This window comes from Mauremys reevesii, linkage group 1, assembly GCF_016161935.1.
Source record: "Mauremys reevesii isolate NIE-2019 linkage group 1, ASM1616193v1, whole genome shotgun sequence".
Lineage (NCBI taxonomy): Eukaryota > Metazoa > Chordata > Testudines > Geoemydidae > Mauremys > Mauremys reevesii.
The window spans coordinates 68,188,390-68,212,465 of NC_052623.1; the positions used below are offsets into that span (position 1 = coordinate 68,188,390).

The following is a 24,076-nucleotide window of genomic DNA, read 5'->3' on the forward strand; positions in this document are numbered from 1 at the left end:
CAATGATCAAGTGATCTCTCTCCTGCCATCCATCTCCATCCTCTGACGAACAGAGGCTAGGGACACCATTCTTACCCATCCTGGCTAATAGCCATTTATGGACTTAGCCACCATGAATTTATCCAGTCCCCTTTTAAACATTGTTATAGTCCTAGCCTTCACAACCTCCTCAGGTAAGGAGTTCCACAAGTTGACTGTGCGCTGCGTGAAGAAGAACTTCCTTTTATTTGTTTTAAACCTGCTGCCTATTAATTTCATTTGGTGACCCCTAGTTCTTGTATTATGGGAATAAGTAAATAACTTTTCCTTATCCACTTTCTCAACATCACTCATGATTTTATATACCTCTATCATGTCCCCCCTTAGTCTCCTCTTTTCCAAACTGAAGAGTCCTAGCCTCTTTAATCTTTCCTCATATGGGACCCTCTCTAAACCCCTAATCATTTTAGTTGCTCTTTTCTGAACCTTTTCTAGTGCTAGAATATCTTTTTTGAGGTGAGAAGACCACATCTGTACACAGTATTCGAGATGTGGGCGTACCATGGATTTATATAAGGGCAATAATATATTCTCAGTCTTATTCTCTATCCCCTTTTTAATTATTCCTAACATCCTGTTTGCTTTTTTGACCGCCTCTGCACACTGCGTGGACATCTTCAGAGAACTATCCACGATGACGCCAAGATCTTTTTCCTGACTCGTTGTAGCTAAATTAGCCCCCATCATGTTGTATGTATAGTTGGGGTTATTTTTTCCAATGTGCATTACTTTACATTTATCCACATTAAATTTCATTTGCCATTTTGTTGCTCAATCACTTAGTTTTGTGAGATCTTTTTGAAGCTCTTCACAATCTGCTTTGGTCTTAACTATCTTGAGTAGTTTAGTGTCATCTGCAAACTTTGCCACCTCACTGTTTACCCCTTTCTCCAGATCATTTATGAATAAATTGAATAGGATTGGTCCTAGGACTGACCCTTGGGGAACACCACTAGTTACCCCTCTCCATTCTGAGAATTTACCATTAATTCCTACCCTTTGTTCCCTGTCCTTTAACCAGTTCTCAATCCATGAAAGGACCTTCCCTTTTATCCCATGACAGCTTAATTTACGTAAGAGCCTTTGGTGAGGGACCTTGTCAAAGGCTTTCTGGAAATCTAAGTACACTATGTCTACCGGATCCCCCTTGTCCACATGTTTGTTGACCTCTTCAAAGAACTCTAATAGATTAGTAAGACACGATTTCCCTTTACAGAAACCATGTTGACTATTGCTCAAGAGTTTATGTTTTTCTATGTGTCTGACAATTTTATTCTTTACTATTGTTTCAACTAATTTGCCCGGTACCGACGTTAGACTTACCGGTCTGTAATTGCCAGGATCACCCCTAGAGCCCTTTTTAAATATTGGCGTTACATTAGCTAACTTCCAGTCATTGGGTACCGAAGCCGATTTAAAGGACAGGTTACAAACCTTGGTTAATAGTTCCGCAACTTCACATTTGAGTTCTTTCAGAACTCTTGGGTGAATGCCATCTGGTCCTGGTGACTTGTTAATATTGAGTTTATCAATTAATTCCAAAACCTCCTCTAGTGACACTTCAATCTGTGACAGTTCCTCAGATTTGTCACCTACAAAAGCCAGCTCAGGTTTGGGAATCTCCCTAACATCCTCAGCCGTGAAGACTGAAGCAAAGAATCCATTTAGTTTCTCCGCAATGACTTTATCATCTTTAAGCGCTCCTTTTGTATTTTCATCGTCAAGGGGCCCCACTGGTTGTTTAGCAGGCTTCCTGCTTCTGATGTACTTAAAAAACATTTTGTTATTACCTTTGGAGTTTTTGGCTAGCCATTCTTCAAACTCCTCTTTGGCTTTTCTTATTACACTCTTGCACTTAAGTTGGCAGTGTTTGTGCTCCTTTCTATTTGCCTCACTGGGATTTGACTTCCACTTTTTAAAGGAAGTCTTTTTATCTCTCACTGCTTCTTTTACATGGTTGTTAAGCCACGGTGGCTCTTTTTTAGTTCTTTTACTGTTTTTCTTAATTTGGGGTATACATTGAAGTTGGGCCTCTATTATGGTGCCTTTAAAAAGGCCCATGCAACTTGCAGGATTTCACTTTAGTCACTGTACCTTTTAACTTTTGTCTAACTAACCCCTCATTTTTGTATAGTTCCCTTTTTGAAATTAAAGGCCACAGTGTTGGGCAGTTGAGATGTTCTTCCCACCACAGGGATGTTGAATGCTATTGTATTATGGTCACTATTTCCAAGCGGTCCTGCTATAGTTACCTCTTGGACCAGCTCCTGCGCTCCACTCAGGATTAAATCTAGAGTCGCCTCTCCCCTTGTGGGTTCCCGTACCAGCTGCTCCATGAAGCAGTCATTTAAAGTATCGAGAAATTTTATCTCTGCATTTCGTCCTGAAGTGAAATGTTCCCAGTCAATATGGGGATAATTGAAATCCCCCACTATTATTGGGTTCTTAATTTTGATAGCCTCTCTAATTTCCCTTAGCATTTCATCATCACTATTACTGTCCTGGTCAGGTGGTCGATAATAGATCCCTACTGTTATATTTTTACTAGAGCATGAAATTTCTATCCATACTCTATGGAAAAGACGGTTACTCACCTGTAGTAACTGGTGTTCTTCGAGATGTGTTGCTCCAATCCATTCCAGTTAGGTGTGCGCGCCGCGCGTGCACGGCTTCTCCGGAACTTTTTCCCCTAGCAACCCCGGCGGGCCGGCTGGGCGCCCCCTGGAGTGGCGCCGCTATGGCGCTAAATATATACCCCAGCCGGCCCGTCCGCTCCTCAGTTCCTTCTTGCCGGCTACTCCGACAGTGGGGAAGGAGGGCGGGTCTGGAATGGATTGGAGCAACCACATCCTTCTTGTAGTGTGGGGCTCCATGTCTCGAAGAACACCAGTTACTACAGGTGAGTAACCGTCTTTTCTTCTTCGAGTGATTGCTCCAATGCATTCCAGTTAGGTGAATCCCAAGCCTTACCTTAGGCGGTGGGGTCGGAGTGAGACGTGGCGGAGTGTAAAACCGCGGAGCCGAAGGCTGCGTCGTCTCTAGACTGCTGCACCAACGCGTAGTGGGAGGCGAAGGTGTGGACCGAAGACCAGGTAGCCGCTCTGCAGATGTCCTGGATGGGGACATGGCTCAGGAAGGCGGCGGACGAGGCTTGCGCTCTCGTAGAGTGAGCGGTGAGTCGGCATGGAGTCACGTGAGCTAGCTCGTAGCATGACCGGATGCATTGGGTCACCCAGGAGGCAATGCGTTGGGTGGAAACTGGCTCGCCTTTCATGCGATCAGCGACTGCGATGAAGAGCTGGGTGGAACGCCGAAAAGGCCTTGTCCGGTCGATGTAAAATGCCAGCGCCCTACGGACGTCGAGGGTGTGGAGCTGCTGCTCCCGGGGCGAAGCGTGGGGCTTCGGGAAGAAGACCGGGAGGAAGATGTCCTGATTAAGGTGGAAGGCCGAGACCACCTTTGGTAGGAAGGCCGGGTGAGGGCGAAGCTGCACCTTATCCGCGTGGAAGACGGTATAGGGAGGGCCCACCGTCAAAGCTCGTAGCTCCGAGACTCTCCTTGCCGATGTTATGGCAACCAGGAAGGCCGTCTTATAGGAGAGGTAGAGGAGAGAACACGTGGCCATAGGCTCGAATGGAGGACCCGTGAGTCTGGCCAGGACGAGGTTCAGGTCCCAGGTCGGGGCGGGGCGACGCACCGGCGGGTATAAGCGGTCGAGGCCCTTCAGGAAGCGGGAGACCATCGGATTGGCAAAGATGGTCCGACCCTCCGCCGACGGACGAAAGGCGGACACCGCGGCGAGGTGGACTCTCAAAGAGGAAACCGCCAGACCCTGCTCCTTAAGGTACCATAGGTAGTCCAGGATGGTAGTGATGGGCACCACGAATGGGTTGAGCCCCTGCTGGTCACACCAGAGCGCGAACCTCTTCCATTTCGCCATGTATGTCGTACGGGTGGAAGGCTTTCTACTTTCAAGCAGGACCTGCTGTACGGCTGCCGAACAGCCCCTCTCTGCGTGGGTCAACCACGCAGGAACCAGGCTGTAAGATGGAGAGATTGCAGATTGGGGTGGAGGAGTCTGCCGAAGTCCTGTGTGATGAGGTCCGGCCACAATGGGAGGGTGATGGGCTCCCGAACGGAGAGCTCGAGCAGCAGGGTGTACCAATGCTGCCGTGGCCAGGCCGGAGCCACGAGTATCATGGTGGCTCGATCCCTCCGAAGCTTCTGGAGCACTCTGTGCACTAGCGGAAACGGAGGGAAGGCATAGAGGAGGTGAGTCTGCCACGGATAGAGGAAGGCGTCGGACAGAGATCCCGGCGAGTGCCCTCGGAACGAGCAGAACTGGAGACACTTCCTGTTCGCCCTGGAGGCGAAGAGGTCGACCCGGGGAAACCCCCACCTCTGGAAAATCGTGTGTACAACGTCGGGACGGAGGGACCACTCGTGGGAGAGAAACGACCTGCTGAGGCGGTCGGCTAGCGTGTTCTGCACTCCCGGAAGAAAGGACGCTTCCAGGTGAATGGAGTGGGTCACGCAGAAGTCCCAGAGGAGGATCGCCTCCTTGCAGAGGGGGGACGAGCGAGCTCCGCCCTGCTTGTTCACGTAGGCTAGTGCTGTTGTGTTGTCCGTGAGTACTGTCACCCAGCGGCCTTGCAGGTTGGTCCGAAAGGCGTGACATGCAAAACGGATCGCCCGGAGCTCGCGGACATTGATGTGGAGAGCGAGCTCCTGGGGCGACCAGAGGCCTTGAGTGTGAAGGCCTCCCAGGTGGGCCCCCCAACCGAGTGCCGAGGCGTCCGTGGTCAGTGTCGCGGACGGACGAGGACGGTGGAACGGCACTCCAGCGCAGACGATCTCCGGGTCGAGCCACCAGCGGAGGGACTCGAGGGTCGGTCTCGTGACCGTGACCACCATGTCGATGTGGTCGCGGTGCGGGCGGTACACCGACGCCAGCCACGACTGGAACGGACGGAGGTGGAGTCGCGCGTACGCGGTGACATATGTACACGATGCCATGTGACCGAGGAGGCGGAGGCATGACCGCACCGTCGTGGTCGGAAAGTTGACCAGCTCCCGGATGAGGGAGACCATCGTCAGGTGCCGAGACCGCGGCAGGCAGGCGCGGCCCACCGAGGAGTCGAGGATCGCGCCGATGAACTCCACCCGCTGTGCTGGGAGCAAGGTAGACTTCTCGGCATTGACAAGCAGTCCGAGGTGTTGAAAGAGGGACAGGATTTCCGCCACCTGTCGCTGTACTAGCCCCTGCGACTGCCCCCGAATCAACCAGTCGTCCAGATAGGGGTAGACATGGATCTGGCGCCTGCGGAGGGCTGCTGCTACCACTGCCATGCACTTTGTAAACACCCTCGGTGCCGTGGCAAGTCCGAAAGGTAACACGGCGAACTGGTAGTGGTCTTTGTTGACTAAAAACCGAAGGAAGCGCCTGTGAGGGGGGTAAATTGCGACATGGAAGTAAGCGTCCTTCATGTCGAGGGCGGCAAACCAATCTCCCGGATCCAGAGAGGGAATGATGGTCCCCAAGGTGACCATGCGAAACTTGGGCTTGAGCAGGTATTTGTTCAGCTCGCGAAGGTCCAGAATAGGACGTAACCCTCCTTTCGCCTTGGGGATGAGGAAATAACGGGAGTAGAATCCCCTGCCCCGTCTGTCTGGAGGCACTACCTCTATGGCACCCACGCTCAGTAGAGACTGGACCTCTTGCAGGAGGACTTGCTCGTGAGATGGGTCCCTGAAGAGGGACAGGGAGGGTGGGTGGGAAGGAGGGGGCGAAACAAACTGTAGACGGTATCCCGACTGGACAGTCTGAAGAACCCAGCTGTCCGATGTTATGCGGGACCACGCAGGACGAAAATAGGAGAGGCGGTTGGAAAATAAACGGGGAGGATCCGAGGTGGAGAGTGATGGGCCGTCCTCGGGCGTCCCATCAAAAGGCCTGCTTGGACCCTTGCGGGCCCTTGGAAGAGGCCTGGGACTGGTTGCGACGGTTACCCGAAGGCCGCCGGTGATTCTGTCCCTGACGTCTAGACGTGTACGGACGGTAACGCTGCTGCGGGAAGGACCGAGGGGCCTGCTGCCGGAAAGACCTGCGTTGCGGAGCCGGCGTGTGCATGCCAAGAGTTCGTATGGCAATACGCCCATCTTTCAAGGTCTGTATCCGCGAATCGGTCTTTTCGGAGAATAGGCCTTTCGTGTCAAACGGCAGGTCCTGCAGCGTGTACTGCACCTCTTGTGGGAGCGTAGAGGATTGCAGCCATGAGATGCGACGCATCGTCACCCCTGTCGCTATTGTCCGCGCCCCCGAGTCCGCCGCGTCGAGGGCCGCCGTAATGGAAGAACGTGAGGACGTCTTTCCTTCCTCGAGCATCGCCGAGAACTCCTGGCGGGAAGTTGTCGGCAGAAGTTCGGTGTATTTTGCCAGGGATGTCATGATGTCAAACACATACCGGGCCAGGAGGACCATTTGGTTGGCTATGCGCATCTGCAGGCCGCCCGCGGCGTAGACTTTACGGCCTAGCAGGTCCATCCTCCGAGCGTCCTTGGATTTGGGCGCCGGGGCCGGTTGACCGTTCCGTTCACGGCCATTCACAGACTGCACGACAAGCGAGTCCGGGGTTGGGTGCGAGTATAAGTACTCATAGCCCGTGGGGGGGGCTGAGTACTTCCGTTCTACCCCCCGCGCAGTGGGAGGGATGGACGCGGGTGTTTGCCAGAGCGTGGCCGCGTTCTTTTGTATGGTCTTCACAAAAGGCAGTGCCACGCGCACTGGAGTGTCCGAACCGACCACATTAGTAATGGGGTCCTCATCCTCCTGGACCTCTGCCACCGGAAGGCCCATGGCCGTCGCCACCCGGCGGAGTAGTTCCTGGTGGGCTTTAAGGTCAATGGGGGGCGGGTCTTTAGCAGAAGTCCCAGCCACCGCTTCGTCCGGGGACGATGACGAGGACGTTGCTTGTCCGATGGCCTCCACGGGAGGGGCCGTTAGAGGCGCCACAGCCAGGTCAGGCTGGACGGGGGCCTGGTGGTCCCGCGGCATCGAGGGCTCGCGGGGAGGTGACCCCGGAGGGCGACTGATCGACGCTTCGGGCACCCTGCGCTCCGCGGCGATGTCTCGTGGGGGAAGCGGAATGCCTTGCGCTTCGTGATGACCCCAGGGCACCCAGAATCCCCACTGCTGAGCCCCTTGAGGGTGGTCGTGTGGGGTTGGCGGCAATGAGCCGGTGCCGTCCGCGCCAGAGGCGACCGATGCCGGACGAGACGGCCAGGGTGGGGCGGAGCCCGAAACCGAGGCTTGCGGGATACTGCCAGATGGCCTGGAGGCCCGGTGTCCGTCCGTCCGGTACCGGGAGGGAGACCTCGACCAACGGCCACCGCGGTGCCGGGAGCTCGACCGGTTCCGGGAGCTCGACCGGGAGCCGGACCTGCGGTGCCGGGAGCGGCTGCGGGAGTTCCGGTGTCGGGAACGGTGCCGGGACGGGGACCTCCGGCTGCGCCGACGCGCCGGTGATCGGGACCTTGACCGGTGCCGGGAGTGCGACCGGTACCGGGATGACGATCGGAACCGGGACTGCGACCGGCGGCGAGATGGCGAGCGGCACCGCGATGGGGAGCGGTGCCGAGATCTCGACCGGCTGGACGGTGAGCGGCGACGGGTCCCGGAGCGCGAGCGGGACCGAGAGTGTCGACCGTGCCGGTGGTCCACAGATGGAGGTCGGACCATCCTCGCCGGTTTTCCAGCCGACGGAACAGCCCGCACCGGCAGTGCCGGGGGCCGGAGGCTCGGTGCCTCTACGAGCTGAATTAGCTCTCGTGCGGCGGAGTACGTCTCCGGCGTCGTCGGCAGCCTTGGCTCAACTCCGGACGGCACCGGGGAGCGCGGCGGTGCCGGACTCGACGGACCTGGCGGAGTCAACGGCACAGTGTCTGCCTTGCGCGCAGTCACCACTGGGGGCGCAGGCGGCACAAGCACTTTAGCTGAGTCCTCAGCACGGGACTTAGCTACGGCTTTGGCGAGTCTACGCTTCCTCGCCGGCGAGAGCGAGCGGTGCCGGGTCTTCGGCGCCGGGGGTGGGGCCTGCGGGACCTCGGTACCGGGGCGGCCCGGTGCCGCTGGTGCGCTCTGAACCGAGGAGGTCCTCGGTGCCGGCGTCGCTGGTGCCGCCGGTTGGAGCGACGCTTCCATAAGTATCTGCTTAAGCCTGTGGTCCCGTTCTTTGCGTGTCCGTGGCTTAAAAGCAGAACAGATAACGCACTTGTCGGTGCGATGTCCTTCTCCGAGGCAACGGAGGCAAGCGTCGTGTGGATCGCCAACGGGCATAGGCTTTTGGCACACAGCGCAGGGCTTGAAGCCCGGTGCCCTGGGCATGAGCCCGCACCGGGGAGGGAAAAGGGGGGGAAACCCCCCTTAACCAACTACTATCTAGAACAACTACACTAAGATAACTATAAGAACTGAAACACTAACTATACAACTAACTATATATATACAAAAAACGAAGAGTGAAGGCTAGGGTGGTGGAGGGCAGAGAGCACTCCACAGTTCCGACCGGCCGTCACGGGCGGTAAGAAGGAACTGAGGAGCGGACGGGCCGGCTGGGGTATATATTTAGCGCCATAGCGGCGCCACTCCAGGGGGCGCCCAGCCGGCCCGCCGGGGTTGCTAGGGGAAAAAGTTCCGGAGAAGCCGTGCACGCGCGGCGCGCACACCTAACTGGAATGCATTGGAGCAATCACTCGAAGAAGAACCTGTGGATTCGCCTAAGATTTTTACTTCATTTGAATCTACACTTTCTTTAACATATAGTGCCACTCCTCCCCCTGCACGGCCTGTTCTGTCCTTCCGATATATTTTGTACCCCGGAATGATTGTGTCCCATTGATTGGTCTCAGTCCACCAGGTTTCTGTGATGCCTATTATATCTATATCCTCCTTTATCACAAGGCACTCTAGTTCACCCATCTTATTATTTAGACTTCTGGCATTTGTGTACAAGCACTTTAAAAACTTGTCCCTGTTTATTAGCCTGCCTTTTTCTGATGTGCCAGATTCTTTTTTATGTGATTGTTTATCATCTGATCCGGCCCTTACATTATACTTCTCATTCCTCTGCTCCTGACTATAACCTGGAGATTCTCTATCATCAGACTCTCCCTTAAGAGAAGTCTGTGTCCGATCCACACGCTCCTCTGCAGCAGTCGGCTTTCCCCCATCTCCTAGTTTAAAAACTGCTCTACAACCTTTTTAATGTTTAGTGCCAGCAGTCTGGTTCCACTTTGGTTTAGGTGGAGCCCATCTCTCCTGTATAGGCTCCTCCCATCCCAGAAGTTTCCCCAGTTCCTAATGAACGTGAACCCCTCCTCTCTACACCATCGTCTCATCCACGCATTGAGACTCTGCAGCTCTGCCTGCCTACCTGGCCCTGCGCGTGGAACTGGGAGCATTTCTGAAAATGCCACCATAGAGGTCCTGGATTTCAGTCTCTTCCCTAGCAGCCTAAATTTGGCTTCCAGGACATCTCTCCTACCCTTCCCTATGTCATTGGTACCTACATGTACCACGACCACCGGCTCCTCCCCGGCACTACACATAAGTCTATCTAGATGCCTCGAGAGATCCGCAACCTTCGCACCAGGCAGGCAAGTCACCATACGGTTCTCCCGGTCATCACAGACCCAGCTATCTATGTTTCTAATAATCGAATCTCCCATTACTAACACCTGCCTTTTCCTAGAAACTGGAGTTCCCTCCCCCGGAGAGGCAACCTCAGTGCGAGAGGCAACCCCAGAACCATCTGGAAGGAGGGTCCCAACTATGGGAAGGTTTCCCTCTGCTCCCATTGACTGCTCTACTTCCCTGGGCCCTTCTTCCTCCTCAACAGCACAGGAGCTGTCTAAGCGGAGGTGGGACAATTCTACAGTGTCCCGGAAGGCCTCATCAACATACCTCTCTGCCTCTCTCAGCTCCTCCAGTTCCGCCACCCTGGCCTCCAAAGTCCGTACATGGTCTCTGAGGGTCAGGAGCTCCTTGCACCGACTGCACACATACGCCACCCGCCCACAGGGCAGGTAATCATACATGCGACAGTCAGTGCAATAAACTGGATAGCCCCCACTCTGCTGCTGGGCTTCTGCCTGCATTGTCTCCTAGTTAGTGAAAGGGTGGTTTAAAGGAAGAGGTTTTGAATGTAGTTTGGTTTATAGGTTTTAGGGGGGGGCACGGGGAAGGGGTTAGGGCTGGCGAGGGGCTCCCACTCCCTTCCCACTCCCCTTCTAAACTCCCTTGCGAAACTCCCTGTTAGCAGCCCCTGTTCGCAAAGCTCCCTTTAACTGGCTAGCAAGAATACTGTGGGAGAACGTATCAAAAGCTTTGCTAAAGTCAAGGAATGACATGTCCACTGCTTTCCCCTCATCCACAGAGCCAGTTATCTCCTCCTAGAAGGCAATTAGGTTAGTCAGGCATGACTTGCTCTTGGTGAATCCATGCTGACTGTTCCTGATCACTTTCCTCTCCTCTAAGTGCTTCATAATTGATTCCTTGAGGACCTGCTCCATGATTTTTCCAGGGACTGAGGTGAGGCTGACTGGCCTGTAGTTCCCCGGCTCCTCCTTCTTCCCTTTTAAAAAGATGGGCACTACATTAAGCCTTTTCCCAGTCAACCGGGACCTCCCCTGATCACCATGAGTTTTCAAAGATAATGGCCAATGGCTGTGCAATCACATCCGCCAACTCCTTTAGCACCCTCGGATGCAGTACATCTGGCCCCATAGACTTGTGCTCATCCAGCTTTTCTAAATAGTCCTGAATCACTTCTTTCTCCACAGAGGGCTAGTCACCTCCTCCCCATACTGTGCTGCCCAGTGCAGTAGTTTGGGAGCTGACCTTGTTCGTGAAGACAGAGGCAAAAAAAGCATTGAGTACATTAGCTTTTTCCACATCCTCTGTCACTAGGTTGCCTCCCCCATTCAGTAAGGGTCCCACACTTTCCCTGACCTTCTTCGTGTTTCTAACATATCTGTAGAAACCCTTCTTGTTACTCTTAACATCCCTTGCTAGCTGCAACTCCAAGTGTGTTTTGACCTTCCTGATTTCAATCCTGCATGCCTGAGCAATATCTTTATACTCCTCCCTGGTCATTTGTCCAAGCTTCCACTTCTTGTAAGCTTCTTTTTTGTGTTTAAGATCAGCGAGGATTTCACTGTTAAGCCAAGCTGGTCGCCTGCCATATTTACTATTCTTTCTACACATCGGGATGTATTTTTCCTGCAACCTCAATAAGGATTCTTTAAAATACAGCCAGCTTGATTCCTTGCTTAGAATGCTCCCATTAGTATAAGTCCATAGTCCAGATACTGGAGCAGGAAAGAGGCAAAATGGAGGTGTTTTCAGGGCCTTTTATAGCTTCTGCCATGTGGAGGGAAATCCATTGTTTCAAACAAAGCGCTCAGCACAGCTGGTGGAAAATCACAGGTGACAAGATGGTGTTTGGAGTCACGTGGGCAAGTCACATGTCCATGCATGAGTCCGCTTAGTCACAGTAGAAGTCATTACTTATACCTCAAACAGCAAGTTCACAGGAAAGTCCATTCAGGGTAGGTGGGCGTCTTCCATTGCGAGTTAAATGTTTTTTTGATGGGCCACTCAATTTGAATAGTCCCGCCAAGATGTGCTGGGTAACTACCTTGTGGGTGCTACCCAGGAGCAAACATTTTGAAATACAGGTATAGAGCCAACAGTCATAACTTCAAATACCAAAATGATACATGCATACAAATAGCATAATCATAACCAGCAAATCATACCCTGTCTATTGATGCCTTACTTAACACACTGTATAAGATTTGTTATATAACAGTGGTAGGAATAATGATCTACATGATCATATTTTAATCAGATAATGTCACAGTGGGTTAACCTCCTGACTACAGAAATTTATCTCGCTCCAAGTCCTCTTCAGTGTTTCCAAACAAGTTTGGCTGAGATCCCATTTGCATGCATGCAAATGAGCTATCTGCTTACTTCCTAGGTGCAGGATGAAGGCAGGTCTTCTTTGCCTTCTAGACATTCCCCCAAAGTTCACTGACTTTGCTCATTTGAAACCCTGCAAGGGGGCTGGGTCTCAGAGCCGAGGGTCCAGCCTGAGTCTGAACGTCTACACTACTATTTTTAATCCTGGAGCCCAAACCCTGTGAGCCTGAGTCAAGTGACCCAGGATCTGAGGTTCAGCGCCACAGGTTTTTTATTGCAGGGTGGATGCACCCTCAGTGACTTGCTCAAAGTCACATGGAAGAGTCTGAGGCAGAGGCAGAAATAAACTAGTGCTTGGTGTTTGCCTCTGCCATGCTGTAGTTTACTTATTCACATGGACATCAGGTTGAGAGTTTGCTTGCTTTCTAGTGGCCCAGCCTGGTGCTATTCAATATTGTCTTGATGAGTTGGGTACTAGTTTTTGGTGAGAAACCTTTGTATGCATTATATTGTTAGTATACTCAGTTCAGTGTTCTCAGTGAGGTTACTAAAAATAAACTAGGCACGATTTTCAAAAATGCTCAGTGTCTCCACTGAAGTGAATGGAAGTTTTACCACTGATTTCAATGGGAGCAGAATTAAATCTATGTGGAGCTCTTTTGAAAATCTCACCCACTGTAAATCATTTCAGCCAGTGGAATTCATGTCCACAGTTTGTCTAAGAGCATTGGACCCTTCCTTGCCAAGCACTGCAGACCTATATTCTAAAATATATCACTTCCTACATATATGCTACTGAGAGATTCCCTTGTAAGGGAGATGGGTTTCCTAAAGAATGTTCCTAAAGGCAGTTATTACTCAGAGCATGCTTGGTGGAAAACCCCCTACGAGCCCCCGCAATATTGCCATGAATTAATGGCCTGTTTTGAATCTGCTTCACAAAGATGCTATTTTAAACACAAATGTTCCTGGGAAATAGTTCATATCATAGGTGGCTGGTGAAGGTATTCATTGGGGGACTGAACCCACCCCACACTCAGAAGTGGATTAAGGTTTCCTGAGGCTCTGGGCCAGAACAAGTGGGGTGCCCCTTCCACCTGCGGTCCTGCCCACAGCCCCACCCCTTTCTGCCCCTTTTCTGGGGCCCGCGCCTGTTCCACTCACGGTCTCCCCTCATTCCACTCCCCACTGCAACCCCGCAACCCCTTTTGCTCCTTTCTGCCGTCCCAAGACCTGAGATGCTCTATCCCCACACCATGGCCCTGGGGGGCCGCAGCGGGCAGTGAAAGCCCCTCCAGTCCCAGGGCTGCAGCGGGGGTCCGGGTGCTGAGGCTTCCCCTGCCACCTCGCGACTTCTGCTGGGGACAGGGTTGGGGGCCGCTGGGAGGAGGTGTTAACTGGAAAAAACTACAAGAATAGTAGCTTAACCCAGGGAGGCAATATTTATAAAAAAAACCCTCCCTGTCACAGATCTTTCCTCCACTGTATCTATCACCAGTGGTGATTCCTTTATCCCAGTAAGGCAGTGGAGAGGCAGGTATAGTATAAACAACCAAGTATGTTATTAAACAAATCACCACAAACTATAAAACCACTCAGTAATTAACACCCGAATATTGGCATTAAGCACGGACCTCAGAACAAATAAGTGGGTACAGAGAAAACCAAATAATCAAGTACATCACCATCTCCACAGAGACACACTGGGACCAGCAACACCACAGATCATGGACCACGACTGGAACACAAACAACCACCGGGAAATGACAGCACCAAGGACCACTTGGAACACCACATGGGATCAGGAGGGACACCACACAGGATCAGGATCAACAGAGGCAGGAACAGGATGGTAGCATCCAGGGCAGGTCAGTGAAGCCTTCTCCTCTTCTCTCTTGATGATACTGCAGGCACGGCTGCCTCTGGGGCAGACAGTCCTTGATACTGGGTGCACCGTTCCTTTATGATCCGTTGCCGGGTAGATTACCCATATCACATGACTCTTTCCTGCCACTATTTTCCCCGCCTTAGCTCAAAAAGAGTGCCAACTAATGAACAAGAACAGGGGACCAAAATGGAGGGAAACAGCAACTGTGAAAACAAAAATGGTGAACTGGCCCAACAGAGGGGAGGGGGGCTTCCCCTATCCCATGGCTTCTGCTGGGGATAGGGTCTGGGGCCTCTGGGGAGGGGCGGCTTCCCCCCATCGCGCAGCTGCTGCCAGGGAAGGGGTCAGGGGCTTCTGGGAAGGGAGGGGTTTCCCCCATCCCACAGCTGCTATGGGGAGGGGGTCGGGGCCGCTGGGGAGGGAGGGGCTTCCCCCGCCCAGCACTGCTGCCACAGAGCAGAATCAGGGTGCAAGGGCTTCTCCCACCCCACCCGCCTGGTGGCAGATTTTTTCTGGGGGACCCCCATTTGGCCGGGGTCCCAGGGCACAGGCCCTGTGGGCCTTGTAGCTAATCTGCCACTGCCCACACTAACTGCACAGCGGGGTTCCTGTCTTGCGGGGCTGGGCCCAGCTTCCCGCTCTGGCCCTTTGACTCTCATTGCTCACAGATTTGGAGAAGCCTGCCACAGTGTCACTTGATGTCTGGGTCAGCGTGGAGGCCCTGCCCTGCTGCACCTCCCTTTCTGGCCCTGTCCCCTCTCTCCTGGGACACCCCTTCTCTGCCCCAATACCTTCAGGCTCCCCTCCTTCCCATAGGACGCCCCTTACCTCCCCCACTTGCTCAGGATCCCTCCCTCCTACAGGACACCCCATCTCCCCCACCCCCATTCCCTCAGGATCCTTCCTCCACCAGGACCTCCCTTCTCCCCTCCAACATCCCCAGGATCCCCCTTCCCCCAAGACCCTCCTTTCCCCCCCAGTCACCTCAGGATCCTTCTTCTCTGGCACTCCCTTCTCCCACCTCAGTTGCCTCAGGAGCCCCCCTTGCCCCAGGACCCCCACTTTACCTCAGTTAGCTCAGGATCCCCCTCCTCTGTGACCCCTTTCCCCCCCGATCACCTCAGGATTCTCCCCTCAAAATAGATCCCTCCCATACAGGCAGGTCCCCTACTCCCTATGTTGTCCCACCCAATCCCTCCCTGCCTTTTTCCTGGCCCTGGTGCTGCCAGACACAGGGCTTTGCCTGCCCGAGTTGGGCATGCTCACTGGTGGTGGGGTCGCTTAGAAAATGACAAAAGAGAGGTTGAGGATGGGGGTGGCTGAGTCCCCTCCAACCCTAGCCACATTCCCCCTGTGTTTACACACCTCTCTCTTGAGTGGTTTTTATTCCTGTGGGTAGAATCCAGAGATGACAGCACTGTAATGAAGCCCACCCCTTGCCTTGCAGCTAAACCGCTTTATGAGAACTTGTAATGTATACCATCAAATCAGTCCTTCCTCTGGCCACGTTTATGCCTCATCTAATTTATAGACAGACCATCTCCAGGGTGTTTAAACTCTTTGCCCATTCAGTCTTTGTCCTCTCTGACCAGACTGCCACAAAAATGCCAACTCTGCTGGCAGTTTGGGGGAGGTGAACAGCTGTTTGCTAAGAACTAGACTGAGCCCACCAACTCATATACGTCACTGAATAGCCATTGGGACTTTTGGTCACTACTAACTGTGGCCCTCAGTGCTATCATGATGTGTAATGCCATAGATAAGCACTGCTCTTACTAGACAAATACAAATACAGAAGTGAAAGCCTGTCCCAATTGAAGTCACTGGCAAAAATCCCATTGATTTCCAGGATTTCTCCCAATGTCTGTGATCTGAAGAATTCGCGTATTGCAAATCTTTACTCATGTGACTAGTTCTCATGCTAGTAAGCCCACTGAAGTCCATGGCAGAATTTGGTTTCTTTTAGACTGCTAGATGGAGTAAGAGTTTGCAGGATAGGGGCCTGATGAAGACATAATGTGACAAGTGGTGATTACAAACACTGGGAAAGCAATGTTCGAGGACAATATTTACAAAAATATGGATATGTCTTGTGGATGATGCATGTGTCAGAGACATCTGATATTAGTGGGTTTTGTTCCTTTCATAGATAACCATATAGAAGGCAGATTTAGCCATCCAGAGAGATGCATTTTTTTTTCTGGGCTTCAGGGCTGGTGATAGAACTAAACAACCACAGCCAAGACTGCTTATTGTCATATAAGGCCAAGATCCATGGAAATAAGTGAGCCATGGATCCCAGCCTTTCCCCATTGCTAACACCTCCCATATCAATGGCAGCCTAGTGTTAATCCTTGTTGCGTGACCGTTGGCTGTCCCCACTGATACCCTCTCTGTGATCTGTTCAAAGAGAGGTACAACTTTATAAACAGGACCAAAGTAACTTATGATAACATTTGCATCACAAGTTCAAGTTCGCTGAAAAGGGGCATGTTATGCAGAGCGGCTGGTCCTCTGACTCCAACTCCTCTTTTGGGTCAATCCCTTCTTAGTCATGTAGAGATGAACTCCCATGTAGCAGTCATATAGCAGAGTGAGGCAGCTGCATGGTAGTCATTGTTTCTGTAAATGCAGCATAATATACTACAATGAAATGGACCACATGTGAGCTAGTCCATCCCCATCCCCATGGGACATCCAGTCCTACTTTCTTTAACATAGTGATAGACTTGTTGGGACCAATTCTCTGCTGGCAATACATTATTGCAGTGAGTGGAGTCATGCCAGCAGAGAATTTGACACACAGAACCAGACTTTTAAGTAGCTTATAGGGTTAGTTTGTCTAGGAGTTTATTACAGGGTTATTAGTGCAGCACAAGGCTAATATATGGTGAAAATGTGTAGTCCGTTAAAAAAGTTAAGAGTACATATTAGCAAAATATACAGTGAAACTGTATGGAAATACGAGTTAAGGAAGTCACCTTAATATAATCTAGTTTCTTTCCTTTAAGGACTCCTATCTGTTTTAGGACTGCATTCCAATTTAAACAAAGAGATTAATTTTCAATATCCACCAGAACTAATTACACTACATTCAGAATTACTGTTTTGAGCTATGGAAAATTAGTCAATAAAATGATTTAGTTCCACCCTGCTTAGTGACCAACATGCAGCCTTAACTTCCACCCTAAATATAATGTAATACAAATTTCAGTTCTGTAATTGCTACATAATTATTACTACCAAATTTAGAACACTCACCAATGATACATATCACTCATTCACATACATTTTCCCAAACACTACAGAAAAACATACAGCACACTCACCATTTATAGTCTAGTCCTGAACCAGTCAATGGAAAGATTCCAATTGACTTCAGTGAGCTGTGGATCAGGCCTTCTGATACTGCACCTCACTTACACACAATGATACAAAACTCACAGGCAATGTAATTTATTAAACCTACATACAAAGTAATTCATGAAACCTATATTACTTCTCAAAATACACAAATATGTTTATTTGGTCAGCACATAACATATTGTTCAGGATGACAGTGGAGAGATGTTCACTGTGGGACTGGAAGGGAACTGGGTTGAGAAGGGAAATTGATGACTGAAATTTTGATGAAATATGACTTTTCATTTGCATTCATGGGTCATAGAGTCTAGTATCTTTAACTCAAAGGTCATTAAGTTTTCTGTGTGAGAAAGTCTGAATATAGTCATTAATATTACACTTTTCTCACTGAAGAATTGCAAATAAAACCAACATGCATTGCCTTTTGCGAATGTTCTAGCACAAAATGTTACTGTTTGATGCAAAACATGTGCATATGTGTAACTTAACTCAAAGTATGCAGCTGTCCTTTGCAAAAGTTTACACTGGTATTAAAAGCTATTAGTCATTTTTGAACAACTGGCTAGGGAAAAAATTTTTTGTTCTACAACCCTGGTAATTCTTAAATGTCATTCCATTTAAGATTCAAGAACGTTTGTTTGTTGAAAGTGAAATATAATTTTTTTAAGCTTTTCTTTCTCTTGAAAAGACGTTTTATTACATCTATATTGTGATATATTCTCACACATGTATATTGGACCGTCTTGCCTTCTGTTCTTAATATACTGCAGGGATAGGCAACCTCTGGCACACGGCTTGCCAGGGTAAGCACCCTGGCGGGCCGGGCCAGTTTGTTTACCTGCTGCGTCTGCAGGTTCGGCTGATCACGGCTCCCGCTGGCCACGGTTCGCTGCTCCAGGCCAATAGGGGCGGCGGGAAGCGGCGCAGGCCGAGGGGTGTGCTGGCTGCCGCTTCCTGCCACCCCCATTGGCCTGGGAAGGCGAACCGTGGCCAGTGGGAGCCACGATTGGTCGAATCTGTGGATGCGGCAGGTAAACAAACTGGCCCGGCCCGCCAGGGTGCTTACCCTGGCCGGCCACATGCCAAAGGTTGCTGATCCCTGATCTAGTGTATACATATTAATGTTCTATAACAATGATTCAAGCCTACAAACACACACACTGTATTCAGATGAGTAAATCCAATTATTTCAATGGAGTTACACACTTCAGTAAAACTACTTTTGTGCATAAGTGTTTGCAGGATCAAATCCTAAACCATTTTAAGGCAAGGGAGATTAAGGGCTAGATCTTCAACTGGTATAAATCAGCATGGTTCCACTGGTTTCAATGGAACTATCTTGATTTACATCAGCTAAGGATCTGGCTATAGGCCACTGAGATGGCACAGATTCCACAAACACTAAGTTACCACCAGAGTCTACCATTTTTTATCTTGTTGAGTAGCATCTTCATCCACCAGTGGTGCTATTGAAATCAATGGGACTAAATGTGGAGTAAGGTGCCACTCAACAAAAGTAAAGGGTAACTCTGGAAGTATAACAAATTCTCATTAAGGTATAATTCTTTATAGAAATGGATTTTGTTTACCTGTAGAGGGCTGTAATCTTTGAAGGATGAAATCCACAAGCAGACCCCTCAAACACATCACAAAACCTTTATTAGTTGTGTTTATTGGTGACACTGATTACAGAAACCAAATGGAATTAAATAACATTTAACTTGAAATTGACCACAGACTCAAAAAATACAGGTCACAGTTGGCAAGGCAAACTTCTCAATACACTGGGTTGCTTAGGTTATTATTACACTGTGAAGGAGGAATTTCCCTTATTTGATTCTAAATAATTCATGATATTATTATTTTGTGTCTTTCAGACAATTCCTTTGGCAACAATTTCAATTTGTTTATCTTTTATTATATAAAAATATAACGAATTTTCCTTATATACAAACATTACATTACACAATATACAGGTTAAAAACACTACAAAAATAGCAGGCCATAGGTGAACTAAAAGCAAAAGAACAGGGTAGGGGAAAAATTAAATACTGCACATTTCATAAAAATTACATTAACTACATACAGTTTTTTGTTTGCAAATACCAAACAGTATCGATGTGATTGGAAATCTTTCCCAACAACTTCATTTTTAAGGCACGTCTTGCATATTTATATGTACAACACTGAATCTGGTCAATAACTTAAGGGCTCTTGAGAGTGACCTAGGAGTGTTCGTGTATGTGTGTGCTTGGATGGGGAGCGTGTAGCATTAAATCTTCTCGCTAGTGTCAGTCTGGGGGGCTAGGTATCTAGTTGAGGGGGCTTGGTATAGGGGCACCCCCATCTCCTGAAGTTCTGGAAGCCTCCCAGAGCGAGGAGGGGAGAGCAATGTGATTGTCCTGTCAAAGTCTCTGTGTAATACTTTCTCGTAGACACTCTGCAGTCCCACTGTCTTGGGCAGCTGGGCCTGGTAGTAGTTGTCCCTGCGAAGGGGGTCCCTGGGCAAGGAGGTGCTTTTGCAGAAGGTGGACAGCTGAGCTGAGGGATGAGGAGATGAGTGAGGGTTGGATCGGCCACAGGATGGGCTCCAGCAGCGGTCCGAATGGCCCAGGATTTTACATTCAGCAGTACAAGCCCATAATCCTAAAAATACAAATAAAAACCTTAGACCTGTAATCACTGGAGAAACAGCCACATAATTTTGAGTTCAGCAGAGAGTTATTGCCCAGATCATCAAAAGCTTAGAATGATGGGGATGGGGGAGGTGGAGGAACAATACTTCAGGACACTGCTGCAAAGCACACTCCGCAAGCTATCATTATTCCATTTAGCTAGCAAGCCCTAACTCACAATGTATGTCAGCAGGAAGAGCTTTTTGAAGATGAATTTTATAACAGGCTAGCTGCTTCTAATTTGCACTATGTTCTCAACATGCACGTAGATACTTAAGTTGCATGCTGTGAAAATGCTGGCAGGGCTACACCTGCAGTGAGTGCTGCCTTGGAAAGATGCAAATAGTGTGACTGCTATAAAACTGGTCCAGTAAGCTCAGTGTACCTTAGATAGATAGATAGATCCTTTTACTCCTGGGCTAGTTTTTATTTTCAGTGCTGTGAAATTGACCGAACCCTTACCATTCTGCATGTGAGTGATGAGATCCTTCTTCAGGGCATCCCCGCTGATGTCAGAGTCGCTGTCATTAAAGTCGCTGTCACCTTTGCCACTGTCTTTGCCACTGAACTTTTCCGCTTCTCGGGCTGATATGGTATTGAAAGAATGACCCTTCCAGATGGCCACAGGTGGGGTGGATTCTTTGCTATAATTAGGAGCAGAGGCATAGGGCTGGAGGGGATCGGGAGTGTGGGAGAAATAAACATATGTCAACATCACAACTGTATCAAGATTCCCCTCTTCCAAACCACCCCATACCTCCTTCCAGTCCCTCAAGCTAAAGCGCAAATGAGTGCAGTGGGATCTTACCTCCCCATTAGTTGCCCTAAGTTGTTTCTGACCCTCGTAGAGACAGGCATTCACAGTGCTGGTCTCAGAAGAGGAGATTTCTTCTGCAGGTGGAGAAGGGGCTGGGCTGGTGAAAGAAGCTTTGCTGGGAAAGGATCGCGCTTCAAACACATTCCCTCTGGGGCTGCTATCCTCCTGGATCCCCTTCTCTAGGTGGGAGATGTCGATCCGCTCCATCAGGGGCCCGTTGTTCTTGATGTCGGTCTCCTTCTTGCGCTTGTTGCAGGTGGTTGCAATGGTGATGATGGCCACCAGCAGCAGGGTGCAGCTTCCAGCTAGGATGATGATGACAATCAGGGGAATGTCCCACTCCAAAGCCTTCTCCTCCCAGGTGCTTGGCTTGGCCACCTCATGGCTGCTGGAGGGTGTCCTGGCAGTCACCAGGAAGTTGATTGTGGCTGTGGTGACAAGGGGGGGCCTGCCATTGTCAGTCACAGTGAGGATGACTTTGAACACCTGCCCCAGCTCTTCGGACAGGTCCCCCCTGAGCACGATCTCACCTGTCTTCTTGTTGATGGCAAAGAGCTCTGGCTGCTGCTGCGGCTCCGCCACGAAGGAGAAGGTGAGCTCCGCATTGACCCCATCGTCCGCGTCTCTGGCTTTGATCTGAGCCACCAGGGAATCGGGGGGTGCCTTGCTGGAGACCCCGATCTCCACGGAGCCGTTGGCGAGCACGGGGTGGGTGATGACCGGGGCGTTGTCATTCTGGTCCACCATCCTCACCTTGATCAGGGCGCTGCTGGACAGCTGAGGGGAGCCCCCGTCGCTGGCCTGGATCCTCAGCTCCAGCTGCTTGAGGATCTCATAGTTGAATGTCCTGAGGGCGTAGATGGCCCCCGTGGCCGGATCCACAGAGACGTAGGTGGAGATGGGGGCGCCCAGGACCTGTGTCTCCAGCAGCCGGTAAAGCACCTTCCCGTTGCGGCCCAGGTCGGGGTCCCGGGCCACCACGGTGGCGAGGTAGGCGCCCGGCGGGTTGTTCTCCAGCACCGCCACCTCGTAGACGGGCTTGGCGAAGAGCGGCGCGTTGTCGTTCTCGTCGCTCACGCGCACCGTGTACTGCCGGACGGTCTTGAAGGGCGGCGAGCCCAGGTCCTCGGCCACCAGGGTCAGGTTGTACTCGGGGATGCGCTCGCGGTCCAGCGGCGCGGCGGTGACGAGCACGTAGCTGTCGGCGTAGGCGCGCTGCAGCGCGAAGTGCTCGTGCCCGTAGAGGGCGCAGCGCACCTGCCCGTTGGGGCCCGAGTCCCTGTCCGAGGTGCTGACCAGCGCCACGAAGCTGTCGCGCGCCGCCGCCTCGCTGACGTAGGCCACCCCGGCGCCGGCGGGGGCGCCGCTCAGGGGGCTGACGCTGATGCCCGGCGCGTTGTCGTTCACGTCGGCCAGGCGCACGATGACTTTGCACGTGGCCGCCAGGGGGCTGGCGCCCCGGTCCTGCGCCTGCACGTCCAGCTCGTAGGTCCGCTGCCGCTCGTAATCCACCGGCCCCTCCAGCGTCAGGCGGCCCGAGAGCGGGTCCAGCCGGAAGAGCCGCCGCGCCTCGGCCGGCACCTGGCTGCCGAAGCCGTAGACGATCTCCCCGTTGGGCCCCTCGTCGGGATCGGCCGCGTCCAGGTCCAGCAGCAGGGAGCCCCGCGGCGCGTCCTCGCCCAGCTCCACCGTGACCGAGCCCTGCGGGAAGGCCGGGCTGTTGTCGTTGGCGTCCAGCACCCGGACGCTCACCGTGGCCGTGCCCGCGCGGGCCGGGCTGCCGCCGTCCCGGGCCACCAGCTCCAGGGTGTAGGCGGCCTGGGTCTCGCGGTCCAGCTCCTGCAGCAGCACCAGCTCGGCGCTTTTCCCGCCGTCCGCCCGCGGCTGCGCCTCGATGCCGAAGTGGCTGTTGCGCGAGAGCTGGAAGCTCTGGATGGAGTTGGAGCCCACGTCCGGGTCCACGGCGATCTCCAGCGGCAGGCGGGTGCCGGGCGCGGCGCTCTCGGACACCTCGAGCGGGATGTGCGCCTGGGGGAAGCGCGGCGCGTTGTCGTTGATGTCCCGCACCTCCAGCTCCACGTGCACCAGCCGGTACTGCTCCTGCCAGAAGCTCACCACGTCGAAAGCCAGGACGCACTGGAGGGACTGGCCGCACAGCCGCTCCCGGTCGATCCCTTCCTCGCCGATGCTCAGCTGCCCGTCGCCCTCCCGCACCCGGACCAGCGAGCTGTTGCTGAACTGCTCCATCAGCCGGAAACTTATCTCTCCGGGCGCTTTCACGTGCATCTCTTCTGCCAAAGTGCCGATGACTGTGCCCGGCGCGTCCTCCTCATAAGTGCGGTATCTCACCGTCTTGCACAGGGTGACCGAGAGCAGCCAGCAGAGGTAGACGAGGCGCGGCGGAAAGGCGAGGCTGCGCCCGTCCCTAGCAAGACCCATGTCACCTGCACTGAATTGCTAACCTGAAAGGGGCTGAGGATGCGGAGAAACGGTTGTCCAGCTGTTAGGGAGTGAGTCTGCCCCTAAAGCAGGAAGAGATGGGAGGGTAACTCTCCTGCTCCCAGGTGCAGATCATGCATGCTCTGCAAGGCAAATGAGCCGATTGCTTATAGTTGCCCTAACCCGAGAGGTGCCAGCGATGCCGGTGCGCTAGGCTCAGTTTCTCCAGCTTCTAAACCGGACTGCGTCTCCTGGGGGCCTTTAATAGACGCGGATATGCAAATTTTTCGGAGCCGAGCAGCCAATGGGAAGCACTCTTTTCACACTGCTCTCCTGAATGCCTCCCAGAAAATCCCTTTAATGTGGAAAAGGCTTAGAGAGGAAAACAAGAAAGGAAAATTAGGGAATCTCTTCTTTGTTTTCTTTAACTCTTTTTTTTTTGAAGGCGAGCTGCAAATGAGTTGGCACAGGGAGCGTGGAGTAAAATGCGCGAAGTGTTTTGTTAATTGTACCACTACAGCACCCTGCTGTTGAACAGGTGCCTAGTGTGCAAATATCTGCTCTTCTGAGCTAGTCACTTAAAAACGCAGAGAAATAGCTTGCTTGGGCTGCGTGTGCGTGAATGTGTTTATTATGTGTGTCTGCCTATGATTATCGATTAATAAAGTGCTGCGCAATGCATATATAGTGGGGGTTGATTTTCTTTCCCTTGATTTCTGTATTGATCATCATAGCAAGCCCCTAAACGAGATTGAAGGATTAACTGAAAATTGATTTTATTCAAATTTGTCCACATAATTGTGCTTTACTCGCGTGAGATCCTGTGATCAGACCTGTAATTTGCCTTTCAGAAGATATTCCTAGGATGCTTT

The 24,076-nt window shown here is 51.7% G+C and overlaps 1 protein-coding gene across 1 annotated transcript; it reads right to left on the minus strand.

The window, feature by feature from the left end:
- Positions 1-18,841: 18,841 nt before the first annotated feature.
- PCDH8 (protocadherin 8) lies at positions 18,842-23,605 on the minus strand. The gene is made up of 3 exons (XM_039536044.1): positions 20,757-23,605; positions 20,411-20,618; positions 18,842-19,919 (listed from the first exon to the last, which is right to left on the minus strand). The coding sequence occupies exons 1-3, from the start codon at positions 23,202-23,204 to the stop codon at positions 19,546-19,548; spliced, it is 3,030 nt and encodes a 1,009-aa protein (XP_039391978.1). The 5' UTR covers positions 23,205-23,605; the 3' UTR covers positions 18,842-19,545.
- Between the last annotated feature and the right edge of the window lie 471 nt (positions 23,606-24,076).

Bases quoted from the DNA above. Each gene is read 5' to 3' on its own strand.
- PCDH8 (XM_039536044.1), bottom strand. From the start codon at position 23,204: ATGGGTCTTGCTAGGGACGGGCGCAGCCTCGCCTTTCCGCCGCGCCTC. The intron at 20,619-20,756 runs GTAAGATCCCAC...GATCCCCTCCAG, and splicing joins TTAGGGCAACTAATGGGGAG to CCCTATGCCTCTGCTCCTAA. The intron at 19,920-20,410 runs GTAAGGGTTCGG...TTGTATTTTTAG, and splicing joins CATCACTCACATGCAGAATG to GATTATGGGCTTGTACTGCT.